Genomic DNA, 17,132 nt, shown 5'->3' with positions numbered 1-17,132 from the left:
CTGAGTGAGACGCGGAGCTGCGTCTGAGCACATGGTGACAAAAACGATCAACGCGTCGTTTAAATGAGCAGTAAAAACCCGGTTTTGTCGTGGGTTCCTTGCACGCACGAGTGTGAAGCCTATGAATGAATTTGAAAGCACGTCAATAGGCTTGTTCGACTTCATGCGGCGCCGCAACAATCGACAGCCGGGTGACGTCAAACTACCGCGAGAGTGATCCGCGAAATCATACAGTTTGCTTTTAAATAGCTCTCGCGGAACTTAGACGTCATCCGGCTGCCGGTTGTTGCGGCGCTGCATGAAGTCGAACAAGCCTATTCTCTTCTCATCAGTTCATACGCACCAGCGCAGCGCGTACACGGGCGCGGAGCAGAGCGAGACCTTAATGGATTTTAAACCCTGCATATGTATCCGAGTCCTGATCGGGAGGTAACGTCCGATTCCGATCGAGTCTGAAACCACGTGATCGGGGCCGATTTCCGATCACGTGATCGGATCGGGACATCCCTAATTTTATTTATTAAGGGAGAAAAGCCATCCAAACCAACCTGGCCCTGTGTGAGAAAGTAATTACCCCCTAAACCTAATAACTAGTTATGCCTCCCTTGGCGGCAACCACTGCAGTCAGTCAAACTGGCAAAGAGTCTTTCAGATTGATGTCGAGGAATTTAAAAATTCAGGAAGGGGAAAATACTTTTTCACAGCACGTATGTATTCATTTGATACCAATGTGAACCTTTTGAACGAATATGTACTTTTTGAAAGGGTACTGCCCCAGTGACAGCTAGGGCCCATTTTTTGACCATTTCTGAACGCTGCTCTGTCCAAAATCGTTAACGATTCACATTGGCTGCTAATGCTTACTTTGCATCTGGAAGTAAATGCTTTCTGACTACGCTCGAATGTGCATGGTGTGCGATACATGCGAGTTGCCCTACACGCGTCGTGGCGCTTCTCGTCCGGTGTGTGACCCCTTTAAGGCGCCTGCCAAATAAAAGTAAATTCATTAGATTAAAAACATCCTCATGTCATTTTGACACCAAGAAAAGCATTTAAATGATTTTTATATAACAAATCAAAGCTGTAACTCAAAGGCACACACATGCATGCATTTGGCAAATGCTTTTATCCAAAGTGACTTACAACACATTCAATCCATAAGGTACAAATAGTCACTGGGAAGATACCCTTTGAAATGAGTCTAATATGTACCATTTTGGTACAGATATGTACCTTTAAGGTACCAGTATGTACTGTTTTATGGTACGAAAATTTGTACCTTTTGCCTATTCTTTCTATTCAGGGTTAGGCAAGGATAATCAAATCTAACAATTACTTCCCTAGTATACCAATCGTACATTACCTTAAATAAGATAGAATTCGAAAACTGGATTATACTCACATGATTGTTAGAAGACTTTCCTGTGGTTGATTATTTGAGCTAAGTTCACGCAGGCAGACTTCTTCTTGTCTTTTATAAAACTTATTAATACAATTTAGTTAGTTGCGATTACAAGTTTTGCCGAATTAAAAAGAAAAAGAAAAGAAATAAAAATACCAAGTTAACTAAAAGTAATAAAACAAAAATACAAAGTCTAAAAAGTACTAAGTCCAGAGCACACAAGATTTCAGACTGTCAGACAACGGATATGCTGGATGCTGTGCGCTCTCCAGATCTGCCTAAGTTCTGCACCAGCATCAATTTATAGGCACGGTCTCGGGTCTGAATTCCAGGAATCATATTTAGGGCCTCATGGCACGCCTTTGATCCTTACGTCTACTGGGAAAGTCCCCTAATATCTTAAATATACGACGAAGTCTCTTTGTCGTTCTTCTCCGAACTCCTCTGCGTTTTCTCCCACGAAGACAGGTCTTTAAATCATGCTTTAAACTGTAATGTATCCCTTAAGCTTTGTTCTATCTAATACATGCATCAATCTCTCTACTCTTAATAAACTAGTAAATACAAAACCATATATGTGTCACTTTGTTAAACATGCAATTTAAGAGCTGTCATGCATATACTCCCAACTCAATGATTATAATACTTTACATCAAAGCCACCCTAGGCGTATCAAGTAACATAAAGAGTTTAACATAGTAAAAGGAGTATAAAACAACAAACCACCGGTTTATATTGCTCAGAAGAAATACATATAAAATTAGGTGTATTATTTGGCTTATAAAGGTTGGATAATTTGCATCTTACACAACACCCCCTTCATGCAAAATTATACAAGCTTTAAGTTCTCATTTTCAAACATAAGTATGGCTGATATCTTCCAACTCTCCTTTCATATTTTTTTAACATCAAGTACATTTCACCCCTATTAGTAAAAATGTTGTGCTGAGATATACTCAAATAGTTGTTGACCCAGGGAACTTTGCGTATTGGTCTTACCCAATTACTTTCCACTATAATTCCTTTTACTTGATCACCTACTGGCCAATGTTTTACACTTTGCAACACTATGTTCAGATAGCCTCCAAAATTTGCTTTTATAAATTTTCCATCAGTTATCTCATGGTAGCATGCACCAATCAATTCTCCTTCAGAGTTTTGACACAAGAACTGGCGGCTCCTTCCATTGATCTTACATTGTTTACAATGACCAATCAACGGAATCATGGACTCCTGCATTTTACGCACTTCTCCACGAGCCACAGTCATCATTGAAGTCTTCTGGAGAACTGGGGGGGCAGAAGTTGAGACCCTTTCCTTTTTGATGCAATCATCGATGTTTAGCTCTATGAGATAAAGAACTCCATCAAGTTTAACAACCCTCAATGCTTTACTTCTATGAAGCTCATGTACTACATGGTCTCTTTTATCTTTAGTCCAATCTTTGTGTTCATCAATATCATAATATATTTCCTCAACCTCTGGGTGAAGCCTTTTGAGTATATCTCGGTACGTCAGAAATAACGCAGCATTAGTGCGTTCCATTAGATTAAAAGTTGTCAAGTAATGCTCTGTTGTCTTATCTTCATTAACCCAAGTCATTATCTTAACACTCTTGAAACAATCTCGACAGAAGTGTCCCATACTGAATTCAACTCTTTGCATTACAGGATGCCTGTAGCAAGAGACACATTCATCCTTGTGAACTGCAATCCAATATTCTGTTCCACATCTTGTTAATAATTGACCCCTCACTGTTCTCCTAAGTTCCTAAAATGTTAGACAGAGTACAATTAAGTCTTAACTCATTTGCTTATTTTGTAGATATCACATTGTTATACAACATAATAATGAAATTGATTTTACCAATCTCTTAGCCTCATTTACCGCTTCTGCCAATTCCTGATTTTCTAGAAAGTGGTCCGCCATAATCAGACTCTCCTGGTCATGTAACTGTGTTTCAAAAAGGTTCAGTTTAGATATATGAGTGTGTGGCTGAATCACACCAACTCGTCTTTTGAGAGATAATTTATGATCCACATTTGAACTTCTCTGTGTTCTTCTGCTTTTACTCCTCATGGCAAAGAGGAATGTGTTTCATAAATTAACTTCAATATGTTCCAATAATCTTAAACCAACTGCTCAAAACTGCACAGATCTCCTATTACAATTTTGACCTTTTAAACAAAAACATTTTCATGCCATAGCATTAATTTGATTTTACAATGATCTTGATTGTGATTGACTTTGTGCTATTTTTCTAAGTTTCTTAACATATTGTATAATATTTTATTCAATCACACTTATTAATTACTTTACCATTGTCATTTTTCATTACACCCAATATGTTATACATTTTGCCACTATCCAATTTTTTTTTTATAGATTCTGATTTACTCCTGCTGTGCTTTTACAAATTTGAAATCTGTATCTTCAAAATTAAATCAAACATAGGTGCTGTTATTATGTCTGACCACTACATATCTTAGTTCTCCCAAGGGTCAATTTAAAAAGTATTAACTCTTCACACCTCCTTCTCTCACTATCATTTCTTAACAGTGAAACACACACATACACACAATCAACAAAACAAACAAAACTTTTAGCAGCATTCCAAGGCTAGTGATGTTCAACAAGATTTGTAAGCAATATTATGTTTACAATCAGTGTCAGCCTTAAATTTAAGTAGCAACTGAGGTAGATTAGTCATAATTAATTTTACTTTATGTACCACCCAACACATACTCAGCAAAAGGCTAAGCTGTGGTGTCTTTAAAACAATCCTCACAACATCTCTGACTGGTTTACGATCTCCAGAGAATGTGTGAAACTTCTCTTTCTTTCTTACCTACTCCTGGGACAGATTTAACAAGTAACATTCTTTGTTGTTTAGTTACAAATGTCCAATGGAAATGTTTTATTCAAATATTCTTTTTACCATCATGCATAATGCTCTTGGTGTTTATGTTACATCATTTACATTCATTCATTTAACTGACGCTTTTATCCAAAGCAACTTACAATTGCTATATGTCAGAGGTCGCACGCCTCTGGAGCAACTAGGGATTAAGTATCTTGCTCAGGGACACAATGGTGTGTCACAGTGGATTGGAACCTAGGTTTCTCACACCAAAGGCATGTGTCTTATCCACTGCCCCATCATGTCAGTATTTTAACCCAAATTAGTCTAAATACATTTTTAATGTTACTTTTCTAGTCCAAATCATATGAATATATATCCTGCTTGATATATTTGATCTCCAAGATGATAATATGCATTTTATCTTGATAACTCTTTTTAATTATCATGAATACTTTTTAAAGTTTTCACTTCAGCATACAATTATTTAATGTATATACTTTATACCTGTAGTGCACTGTAGAACATAACCGCCTCAATAAGTTTTGTGTATTTACTGCTTCTATTTAAATCAAACAATCATGGCAAATTTTAGATATAGTAAGTTTCCAAAGAGACTAACTTAAACCCACACGTGGTCTTAACCATTTGTGAGCTGCAGTAAAGCGTATGTTGTTGTTGTTCTACTCACATTTCGAAGGCAGAGTAGGTGAACTTTCACCTCCAAGTTCAACCAGGCTGAAATGTTCCACAGTGCGATTTCATCTTAGGTCCTTCTCCAAATTATTTTAGTCTTCACTCCTCACTCATTCAAATGCTAGCCAATGATTTTTCTATTTCATCATTGCTTTCTTATCTTATTACATTCAATGTATTTTATACTTACATCAACTCCAGTATGCCTGTTTTAGGGGTGCATATTCTTATTGTCTACATTAATACATTTTTGTATCTAAACATTATGCTATTGCCAATTGTATATTTTCTTACATATACTTAAATGTGTGTCTACACACTTTTTTGGCATATTTCCAAATTGCAATAGACTAATGCACTCCCGTGGCATCTACAGTATAAGAGAGTTATTTTAGTCTCTTCTACTTTCCCATCTTTTATTCTTTCCCTACTTTCATTTTCCATTCTCATTTTTTTTTTTACTTTCATTTTCCATTTGCATTTTTTCCTTTACTCTCATTTTCCATTTTTTATTCTTTAATTCGAAACAGTTTGTATTCGAAACAATTTGTTTCACTTTTGTCATGGTCAAATGAAGTTGTCATGGTTCAAATTATTTAGTTGCTAAGTTGTTACGCTTCAATTTGCCATCGTCAATTTCGCGTTGTCAGAGTCAACTAAAGTCTCCTTCAAGATCAAAAATCTATCTCCCCCTTCAAGGAGTCTTTGGTTGACTAAATTTCATAATATATTTCAGCTTGGTAACGATTTTTATTACCTTTTTTATTTTATACTTGTGGCTCCTTGTAGATGTTTAAGTTTTGTTTAACGTTGTTTGACAGCCAGGTCTCATACTTATTCTTAAAGCTCATCCTAACCCTATACTTACCAAAATCTCATGCCCCAGTACCATATAATCGTTAATGCCTTTTCGTGGGTAACATTAGTTCGGGGGTTTTATGACCTCTTTGTCCCAGCACCGACACACTCTATGCGTCTTTCACAGCAGGCGTCTGCTTGTCGAGGGACAATGGTCAATTTAGATAAATACGAGATTTGGTCTTTTGGACCAAATTCCATTGTTTTCTAACTCAATCGTGTAATTATCAATTACTTTCACGATCGTGTCTTTCTTAGCAAAATGGTCATTAAATGGTTTGTTCATATCCTTGTGAACTAACCTTATATAGACGTTCTGTCCTGGAAAGCAATTTCTGTTACGTTCCAATGTCGGTTTTTCTTTTCTTTCAACGCTTGTTGAATTGATATAATACAGAGCCTGTTCTTAAAATGAATCCCACTTGCGTTAGTTCGCATTTGCCCTGAAATATTCTTTTATTTATTTTATTCTCCGGGCTAATTTCATGTGCTTTTTTGCGAGTATTTTTTTTTTTTTTTTTTTTTTTTTTTTTTAACTCACCGCCGATAAAATAACTTTGGTTATTCTTTCCTTTTACTTATTAGTCTCCCTTGCGCAGTCTGTTCCGGTACTGCTTTTATGGTCATTCTGGAATTATTGCCTTATCAAAAAAAAAAAAATTCTGTAGAGCCATCAACAATAACCAAAATATATTTGTTATTTAACTTATTCTTCGGCAACAAATTAATTTCTCATTAATTTCTCTGGCAATATACTATATTATGAATTGCTACTTAACTTGTGATAACCTCTTCTTACAATTCTCACATAGCAATTTGATCCGCTGATATTTCTTCCTTCATTTAGAAACGTGCATTTTATTATTTGTTAAGATTTTACCTATTAAGTTCATGCTCAGATGTTGTAAAATAAGATTAATTTTCTGTAGTTATTTTCTGTATATTATTCTCATCCTCTCTAAGCACAATTATTCTTCTCTTTCTAGCCAGTCTGTTAGTTTCGTAATTGCTTAAAGCCATCTCGCTATTGTCTTTTGAATGTCCATGTTGATGTTACGCTTATGTCCTTTATTAATTTATTCTTAATACTTAAATCCTCATTTAAGCTTTTTCCCACGTATTAACTATTTATTCCCAGGACAAAGTGGTTGGCTTTTTAAGTCTCTTAACCTCTCTTAAGATTTTACGATTGCAATAGCTTCAGCTAATTGTTCCTTTGACACTTTCTCGATCCTACTGTTTTTCCGGCTTAATGTACGCCTAACGTGCGTTGTCTCCTTATGGTGCTTTAGAACCATCCTTATAAACTACAATGCTTTTAAACAGATTCAACTGTTTTCTGATATTTCATTTTTTCCTCTATTTCTGATTTTTAAATTTGGATCTAAAAGTCTATTTTCACATCTGCCATCGATAATTCAATGCTCTCTCAACCTTAATTTAGTCTTTAGTCAGATGCTCCATGACTAATTTGTCCTAATTTTACAAAGATCTGCTTTCCCCTCGCTAGACCCTGTAATTCAGGATATCTTTTACTTTTTGACAGTGCTGATAAGCTTGTCTACAGAAATAAATGTTTATCCGGCCTCTCTCAATTTCCAGTTACAATTTTTTATAGGCATACTGTTTTTAGAATTTCTAACTATCATTTGATAACTAATTTGATCTATCTCAAGATCATCTTAAAAGTTTTTTTTTTTTTTTTTCGTCTGTTTTACTTCTAGCTGGCCTGAGTCTAAATTGCCGCTCGTAAGCTGCGCAATGCTCGGTTTCTTGCGTCCCTTGCAATTTGCTTTCTTTTATGGTGGCATACATTGGCTTTGCCATTTGGCTAAATTTTACCAACCCACTATTTTTTCTTGAACGTGTCTTACGATGTTCGGAGTCTTAATGACGGTGTTGCGCTCATTTGCGTAATTCCACGGTTGCATGCTGAGATAAAAAATCCCAGAAATTCAACCATCTCTGTCATTAATTCGTGTTTATTATTTGTTTATTTATTTATTTATTTTAAACATGCATCGGCTTGTTTCTTCAGCGTTTGATCAAATATTTAAGTATGTTGTTTCTCATTGTTGGATATTATTAGGACGTCAACGATATACATTTTTACCGGTAAGTCTTAATATATCCCTCATTACGCTCTGAAATACCACTGAGCTTTTTAAATACTTGCAGAAATCTACAATAATTTATTGTTAACTGAAAACGCTTTCCCTTTCTTTCTGACTCGCTTCTATTAGCGGTGTTGACCTATTTGTTAAATTAATCTCCAACAGAAATTTGCATTTCTTTCACTCGCTTAATGCTGCCTATTACGTGCATTTATTACACCGTTTGTCCGGATTAATAGCTCTGTTCAAAGCCTTGAAGCTAGTCACTAATCTAAATGTATTGTCCTGTTCAATAACTTGAATCAGGCTATTAATTATTGGAGATTTTACCTCCTTAATAACGTTATGCTCTAACAATTCTTATATTCTCCCATTTAGTTCTCTTTTGGCTAATTTATTGGTCAGATACTGGCGTTGAGGTTCGCGTATTCCTCCTATTATTTTTCGTGAGCGTAGTTTTCATCAATAGCTCCTCAATAATTTTTTAATTTGCCAAAAAGTGTTGTCTTTCAGCATTCGTATTAATCTATCTTTTTTTTTTTCTCTGCTCAGATCCTATAATCTTATTCCTAATTCGTTTTAATTACTCTTCTAAATGTACTTCTTTTATCTTAATATTTTTTTCTCAAGTTCCAGCAAGTAAGTTTTCGTTACATTTACTTGTATTAATTCCAATATTTTTCCCGTTTTAATTATGTCGTACGTCTGAACAATAATTCTGCTCTTCATCTTTTAGTGGTGTTGTAATTGATATCTGTGCTCCAGAATTTAATATTTAATATATACGTTTTTATTACATTTCTATCACAGATATTCTGTTTTAACAAAACCTTTATTCTCTTGTCATTCCAACGTTTCTATCGGTCTCTGACAATTATGCGTGTTAAGATCTGCTTCGGTTTCCGAGTCCGTTACCTTATCATTCATTGTTTGATTTCTTCTCACCTTTTTTGAGTTTTGTGTCATCTATCCCATGCTTAGGAGACTGAAACTGCATTCGGTTTTCAGGTACTTCGTTCTCTGCTCTTTCCTCCAAGACATAATTCGGTTTTTTTTTTTTTTTTTTTTGTTTTTAGATACAAACGATATTTCACTTTATGTTCCATATTTAATTAGATACAATAATCTTTCGCTTCGAAATGTTACTTTACCTGTACTAGTATTAAAATGGTCTCTCTCTCTTTGAAATCGCGCATTATACACCTTATTTGTCATTGTATCATTTACGGTTTTATCCGCGTTCGTTTTACTTGGTATATTGAAACGCCTATTATTTGGCTCATTTTCCCTCAAAGTTTTTACGCGTTGAGAAGTTAAGACGTACTCAGCCAATCGTTCTTTTATTTGTTTATTAGTCACATTGTTCAGTGTGGTAATTAATTTATATCCTCATTATATTTCTCTTCCTTCATCTCGTAAAAGTCTTACTTTGTCTGACATAGGAATTTCATCCTGAAGTGAGAGGCACTTGGTCTTTTACGGCGCGTATTAAGCTATGTGTGAGTACTGTTCCTGTTAAATCTCTAACCTTTTTTCTGTTGCCTCTGCTGAGATTGCATAATTGTCTCTCTTGGTAAGTCGGCATTTTCGCGGCTTTAACCACAAACCCACTGTGATTTTCTAATTTTTCCTTAACACCTATATGCTTATGAACTGCCTCTGTCAATTGTATTTCCAGCAATCTAGATTGTATTTTAGTCTGTTTGTCTTTACCTACACGCGGAGTTTCAAATTCTAGTTGTCTAACCGGTGTACTTAATAATTCCGGAGAATATTGACCTACTGTATCATATGGTTTGATCTGTGGCTCTTCTTTACTTTCCCAATTGTAGGAAATGTCTAATTTCCCCATTGATGCTATCGCCTTTTGAGCATTTAATTTTTCTACTTCGCCTCGTAAATGTTTCACTTCGGTTCTCAAGGTTTTTACAACGCCTTCAATGCTTTTTATTATTTTCCTTGAATAATCGTATTTTTCCTAAAATAACGCCGTTTTTTGCGGATTTACTCCATCCGTCGTGCTTTTCTATTTGCACGGCCGATGAGTGACAAGCTAGATGTTCTCAATTGTCCGTAAGTTCATTTTCAGGAATAATTATCTTATCCCATTTTTGGACTAAACTTCTGCTTCGTTTTTTAGAAGAGGGTTTTTAAATCGCATACCTCTCAATTTCATGAATGGCCAATCATTCTAAATTAAATGACTCACTTTTAATAACGAGATAGTTCCGCTATCTTTCCATCGCAATCGCGCTTCTTTCTTTCTTTTAAGTTCTGGTTCACTGTCTGAAGTTAGACTGTAAGAGTATGATGTTTCATTTATTTCTTCTCCATCTGAGCTTACAATTTTATTTAGCATTTTCTGACCTTTTGTTTCTTTTATTGCATATGCCGACGCAGCTGGAATTCTCACCTTGAAATCGACCTCACTTTACATCGCATTAAGAATACGTTTAAACTATTCTCTCTTTTTGTTATTCATTAGTAGATTTAAAGTCAAAGGTCCCTTGTTTAAATTTTTATTTATTCCTGTAGTCATTCTTCTAATTACATTCGTCATTTAATGTTTATATTGTCTAGTTCCTATTTGAGTTAAATGTGTTACTTTAAATTGTCTACTAATGGCGATTTACCCGCACGCAGCCAGGGCTTTGTCTACCCAGATTTTCGCGAGAGATCTAAATTTCTTTTAATGCGTCCTCCGCTGATTTGTCAAATATAACACTTGACGTTCTGACTCCCGTAATCATTCGTTCGTTGCCGTTTAGGACTAAGACGCCTTCGCTAGTGTCTTTTAATAGACCATTGTGTATTGTTATTTTTATGTTGCCTACTTTAAGTTCGTAGCCTATTTCTGTTTTTCCAAGTTCTGGCGGGATCTCTCTCTCCTCTTCGAAATGTATTATTTCTTGTTGGTTCTTTCTAACGCGATCCATACCGGCTTTCCCTGTCTTTTCTCTAACAGTTTTTTACCATATATTTTTATGGTCTCTAAGTCAACTTCTTTCACTGTTGACAAAATAAACTCGACATCTAAAATCATTCACTGTATAAGTACGCCACTATTTTTATTCCTCTCTAGTGTTTGTGCCCATCGTACTACAGTTAAGCCCATTTCGGCTTCCGAGAACGTCATCCCCTTAATGTATCCTTAAGCGAAAACCATAACGCTAACTCCTCAGCTTCTTTCACTAAAACTGAGGTTTCCGCATTTGCAGCGGCACCCTCTCGTTCACGTACACGAGGATCACCTCTTGTGTACACGAGAATATGGGTCTGAGCTCTTTCTGTCATTTAAAGAAGCGTCCTTCCTGACAGCTTAACGCAACTGTACGTTAACGAGCCCTAATAAACCTCCTGCCCGTCGGTTTATATAAAGTTGTGCGCGCGCACCAACCCTTTCTGGGTTGTATAATAGCTCGTTTCGAACTATTCTTTGGGGTCTTACGGGATTTTAATTATTTTAACTCTTCCCTAGGCATGGTAACTCGTAATCGTTTCTTTTGAACACGCTTTGCCGTTGATTTTGGCCAGAAATCAACGACAAAAACCGTGCCCCGCAGTTGGGCGCCATGTTTTACGGTACGAAAATTTGTACCTTTTGCCTATTCTTTCTATTCAGGGTAGGCAAGGACAGTCAAATCTAATAATTATTTCCCTAGTATACCAATCGTACATTACCTTAAATAAGATAGAAACTGAAAACTGGATTATACTCACATAATTATTAGAAGACTTCCCCGTGGTTGATTATTTGAGCTAAGTTCACGCAAGCACACTTCTTCTTGTATTTTTAAAAAATTTATTAATACAATTTAGCTAGTTGCGATTACAAGTTTTGCCAAATTAAAAAGAAAAAGAAAAGAAATAAGAAATACCAAGTTAACTAAAAGTAATAAGACAAAAATACAAAGTCTAAAAAGTACTAAGTCTAGAGCACACAAGATTTCAGGCTGTCAGACAACGGAGATGCTGGATGCTGATCGCTCTCCAGATCTGCCTAAGTTCTGCACCAGCATCAATTTATAGGCACGGTCTCAGGTCTGAATTCCAGGAATCATATTCAGGGCCTCATGGCACGCCTTTCATCCTTACGTCTACTGGGAAAGTCCCCTAATATCTTAAATATATGACGAAGTCTCTTTGTCGTTCTTCTCCGAACTCCTCTGCGTTTTCTCCCACGAAGACAGGTCTTTAAATCATGCTTTAAACTGTAATGTATCCCTTAAGCTTTGTTCTATCTAATACATGCATCAATCTCTCTACTCTTAATAAACTAGTAAATACAAAACCATATATGTGTCACTTTGTTAAACATGCAATGTAAGAGCTGTCATGCATATACTCCCAACTCAATGATTATAATACTTTACATCAAAGCCACCCTAGGCGTATCAAGTAACATAAAGAGTTTAACATAGTAAAAGGAGTATAAAACAACAAACCACCGGTTTATATTGCTCAGAAGAAATACATATAAAATTAGGTGTATTATTTGGCTTATAAAGGTTGGATAATTTGCATCTTACACAACAGTACCAATATGCACCTTTTGTGTACTTTTAACCAATGACGACATTTGTACCTTGAACCTTTTTGGTTTGTGCTGCTAACACAATGCACAACCAAAGAGCTACAGGAACCAACCTGGGGTGCGTTTCCCAAAAGCATCGTTAGCCAACGAACATCATAAGTTCCATCGTAACTAACATCGTTCAACGATTTGGTGTTTCCCGAAACCATTCGCAAACTGGGGTGCGTTTCCCAAACAACGACGTAACTCGTTGCTGAACGACCATAGTACGATGCATCGTTGAAGAAACGAACTACCTTGTCACGACTATTTCCCGAAAGCATAGTAACTTTGTCGCACATTCGTCGTTTGAACCATGTTGGTTTAACAACTAGTTGATGATGTCACATGGGAGGTGAAGTACTAATTAATCTGTGCAAATCGATTTGATGTCAGATTATTGCTTTAAATAACATATATTGCATCGGAAGACTGATTTTGTTATCATGAGTTAGTAATCTGTTGTTTATTTTCAAGATATTTGCAAGTTCCCTCTTACGTCACTACTCCCAGTGATTCCCCAGGGTTTTAAAGCTCGTAGTCTGCACACATGCGATGCACTGCTTTAATTCTGTTTACAAATTTAAAGACGTAAAATAAAATTGTAATATATTTAGAATGATGGATATAGACTGTACTACATGTTTTTGCTTATTTTGTTCAAAAGCATGATCAACGTAAGTCTACATATGATAATAACAAGGAACGATGCTTCTAACGACAAGAGAAGAGCTGTCGTTCCAAAGACACAAGATAGAGATGCAGTTAGCAAAAGTTCATTTGAATGATGGTATCGGGGAAAAACCAAATCGTTGAACTAAGTTAGTAAAGATGAAACTTGCTATTTTCGATGGATAACGATGCTTTTGGGAAACGCACCCCTGATCTTACAAATTTCCCTGTTATAGTCACAGAACATTTTGCTCATTTATCCGTGGCATTGTCATGTCCGCATTTTTCCATGTCTGTACTACAGACTTTCTTTTCCGTGTCAGTTTCACGTATTGGTTACTCAACTGTTTTTCCTGTTTTCTTACCATTTTCGCGTGGGTTTGGGGTTAGAACGACTTTCTGCAACATAAAATGACGTCCTAACCCAAACCCAACTCTAACCCTAACGTCAGGCAACAAATGTTTAAAAGTCTGGGAAAAAATTAGTATAAACCAATAGTTAAAATGACATCCTAGGAAAAAATAGGAAAAGCAATTGAGTAACCAATACGTGAAACTTACATGGAAAAGAAAGTCCGTGGTACAGACACGGAAAAATGTAAGGAGATCCATGACAATGACATGGATAAATGAGCAAAATTCTGTGACTTTAACACAGAACTTTGTGAGATCATGTTGACAGGAACACTACAACAAAAATGTGATCTACAGGATTGGAGAAATGAAGTCATCTGCGGACTAGTGAGGTGAGTGTAATTTGTTAGCCAGGTTGTTTTATTCAGTTTCTCCCCAGGTTAAAACACAATTACTTCCTTGCAAACACAAGCAGATTAAATAAGCCATGTTTGTCCCTTCTGCCATCTGCTCCATACAAACTCATGCGGCTGATGACAGAGCTTGTCGTATAAATCTTTATTGAGAGTGTCATCTGTCTTTTAACCTCATCTTGTTCTTTTCTCTTACTTTCTATTTCTTTACCACACATTTTTTTTAAACAGTACGCTCTTATAAATACTGTACAAATGCTTTCTTGAATCGGTGTCTTTAATAAGTAAGGTTCTTCAATGCTTCTTGTAGCGACTTTACGTTTACACATGTGACAGACACTTGCCATAGAAGAACCATTTTTGGCTGAATGGTTCTTTTAGGGGAAAAAAATGGGATCACTGTGAAGGACCTTTAAAGCGCCTTAATTTTCAAGAGTGTACTTGTTTTAAATAAAGTAAAAGTTGTATCTCACATTCTTAATGTAATCTAATTAGTATTGTGATCTTTTGTTATCTTAGTTAATGAGTCACATCAGGTATTCACTCATGATTAAGAAAGCTCAGTGCAGGAGAACCAAAGCATGCTGGGATGCCGTCGTCTCATCAGATGCAACACGTTTGCACCTCAGAACTCCAGTGGCTTCCCAAATCCTTTGTGTACATGCTGGCAAAAGCTAGCCCTTTCATTTACCAAATTATGCAGAGAGTTGTCGCTCGTACATGATGAAATTAAATAAATACAATATGCAAAAGCGTGCCTGAGTTAATTAAATTCAGATTTACAGCGAGTAAGACACACAATTAATCAGAGGCTGGAGGTGGGAGGAGGATGGCAGAGATGTGTTTAACCTTTTCTGGGCTAAACTCATGCATCACTGTAAAAAATGATGTCAAATCAACATAAATTGTATGTTACTTGAACTTAACAAATTAAGTTAAATATTTCAACTTGTTTTTATAAGTTATGTCAACTTTTCACAAATCAAAACTTAAAATAGTAGGTTGAATTCACTTGCAAAACAAAGTTCTTTTAACTTCATGCTGCATTTTTTTACAGTGTGATATGAACTGCTACTAAACAACAAAATATTATAATATACAAAGTGACAAATAATAAATCTAAAAACTGTAAAATATTGCAGAGCTTACTTACTGATAGTTTAAAATTTGGCAGCAAAATAATGTCAGCTATATCGTTTTTGGACCCAATTTCTGCATTCATTATATTGTGGCCCCAATAAAATGTTTGTATTATTAAACACTATATAAATATGCATAAAGACATAAAAAGGTTGCGTTTATTTTATTATTTATGTTTAGTTTTAAAAAAACATTCAAGAACACTTTTCAAAAAATCTTTTAAAAATGTTAAAAGTATTGCTAGGAATAGAATGTTGGTTAAAAACAAAACAAAAAAATGTTAAAGAGGACATATCATGAAAATCTGACTTTTCCCATGTTTAAATGCTATAATTGGGTTCCCAGTGCTTCTATCAACTTAGAAAATGTGAAAAAGATCAACCCAGTAACTTAGTTTTGGTAAACCATTCTCTGAAAGCATGTGAAAAAATAGGTCATTGAAGTTTGGCTCCCCTTATGATGTCAGAAGGGGATAATACCGCCCCTTAATCTGCACTATCCAACCATGACACTGCTATTTAGTGCAGAGATCAACTCATTTGCATTTGAAAGGAGACACCCAAAACGACACATTTTTGCTCACACCTACAAAGTGGCATTTTTAACATAAATAACAATAAATTATCTATATGATATTTTAAGTTTGAACTTCACAAATGTATGGAGAATGTATCTTAAAAAAGTCTTGTGAAATGTTCCCTTTAAAATATAAAACAATAATACAAAACATGTACATACATTGATTTGAACATACAATATAATGGCCAAAAGTGATGTGCAACTTTGAACTGACAATCTTTATTCAAATATTTTATTAAAGATGCATTGAAAAAAATGTATGCATGTTGCATTGGTATGTTTGGACTAAAGTCCAGCTTTGCGAATTTAAGGAGACTTGACAAAAAAGTACACATAAGTTCATAAAGACTGATTATAAGACTTGCAATTTATGAAACTATTACCAGTGATATTCTATGCAATTATATTTGAAATAAAAACCAGATTCCCCAATACGCTGTGGTCTGCCTTTCATTTTTGCCAAATGATTTTGTCCAGTAAACACGTTTAAAGGTTAGTATTTGTCCATACCATGCACCTCATATTTTGATGGTGTAATCTTACCTGAGGGGGTATTAAAAGCAAATATTCCCACTAGGAATACCTACTATATGAACATATATAATCTGTAAGTTATTTGTAACATGCAGAAAATCTTTGAGACTGTAAGTTAATTTGACGCAGACTCAATAACCCACTCGACTGATTAAGCCCAATGGTTCTTGTTGGCAGGAACTGAATGTTGCTTAATTGCGGAGTTATTTTTCTAAGCCTCAGAAAACAACAAAGACGTAACGTCAATGTCTGTCCTCCAATCAGTATTTCTTAAATTCCCAGGTTTGCCCAAAGGGATCTTTTAAAAACAATGTATCATTTATGAAAAATGCTCTTAATCTGAACAATGACTAGTCAACGTAACGTGACAGATGGTAAAATGTATTTCCTCTCTTGGCAACATAAAATTACATTACATAGAATTCAGACTGTTGCTTGTGAAAAGGTCAACAACTCTGCATCTTCTCCATCAACACCACAATAAAGGTAGCTGTTATTACATTTTTCTTTGACTTTTCAAATTTTATTTATAGGACCTCAGCAATGTCACAACTACCCAACCTTCACCTTTCATCTGCTGTGAATCTCTCTGTTGGTGCTCTCTGCAGAACTCTGTGGAGCTGCCAACTTCAAGCTTAATCATTTTGCTCTCCCACTGTCTGGTTTTGTCCTTCTGTTTGTTTTATATTCACGCACACGTGAAACCCCCTCTGCAGTGCAAAGAAACAACAAGGTTAAAAAAAGACTTGATCGCCCTTGGGCATGCATGTTTTGACACAATTGTTTTTAAATAGACATGACTAAACGCTATCCAAACAAGCATATCTGATTATCACACGGTGCCTTTGCATTTATTTGTAATGCAAAGGGTACATCTACATTCCAGATCCGATAAGAAAAAAGAGATCCAGACATGCTAAATATCTAATGGTCTCAT

At 35.5% G+C, this 17,132-nt stretch overlaps 1 protein-coding gene across 4 annotated transcripts; it reads right to left on the bottom strand.

Annotated features, from left to right (window-relative positions):
* Positions 1-1,526: 1,526 nt before the first annotated feature.
* Positions 1,527-12,467, bottom strand: LOC129429505 (uncharacterized). Of its 4 annotated transcripts, none has more exons than XM_073858223.1 (3): positions 11,651-12,467; positions 3,269-3,355; positions 1,527-3,172 (listed from the first exon to the last, which is right to left on the bottom strand). In XM_073858223.1, exons 2-3 carry the CDS (start codon positions 3,329-3,331, stop codon positions 2,243-2,245), a joined length of 993 nt encoding a protein of 330 aa, XP_073714324.1. In that variant the 5' UTR covers positions 3,332-3,355; positions 11,651-12,467; the 3' UTR covers positions 1,527-2,242. The 4 variants fall into 4 exon arrangements, with proteins under 4 accessions (XP_073714324.1, XP_073714325.1, XP_073714322.1 ...); XM_073858224.1 differs by having other exon boundaries at positions 3,290-3,355; XM_073858221.1 differs by lacking the exon at positions 11,651-12,467 and having other exon boundaries at positions 3,269-6,343.
* Positions 12,468-17,132: the final 4,665 nt, after the last annotated feature.

Source organism: Misgurnus anguillicaudatus, chromosome 20, assembly GCF_027580225.2.
Source record: "Misgurnus anguillicaudatus chromosome 20, ASM2758022v2, whole genome shotgun sequence".
Lineage (NCBI taxonomy): Eukaryota > Metazoa > Chordata > Actinopteri > Cypriniformes > Cobitidae > Misgurnus > Misgurnus anguillicaudatus.
This window is presented reverse-complemented; position numbering and strand designations above follow the sequence as displayed.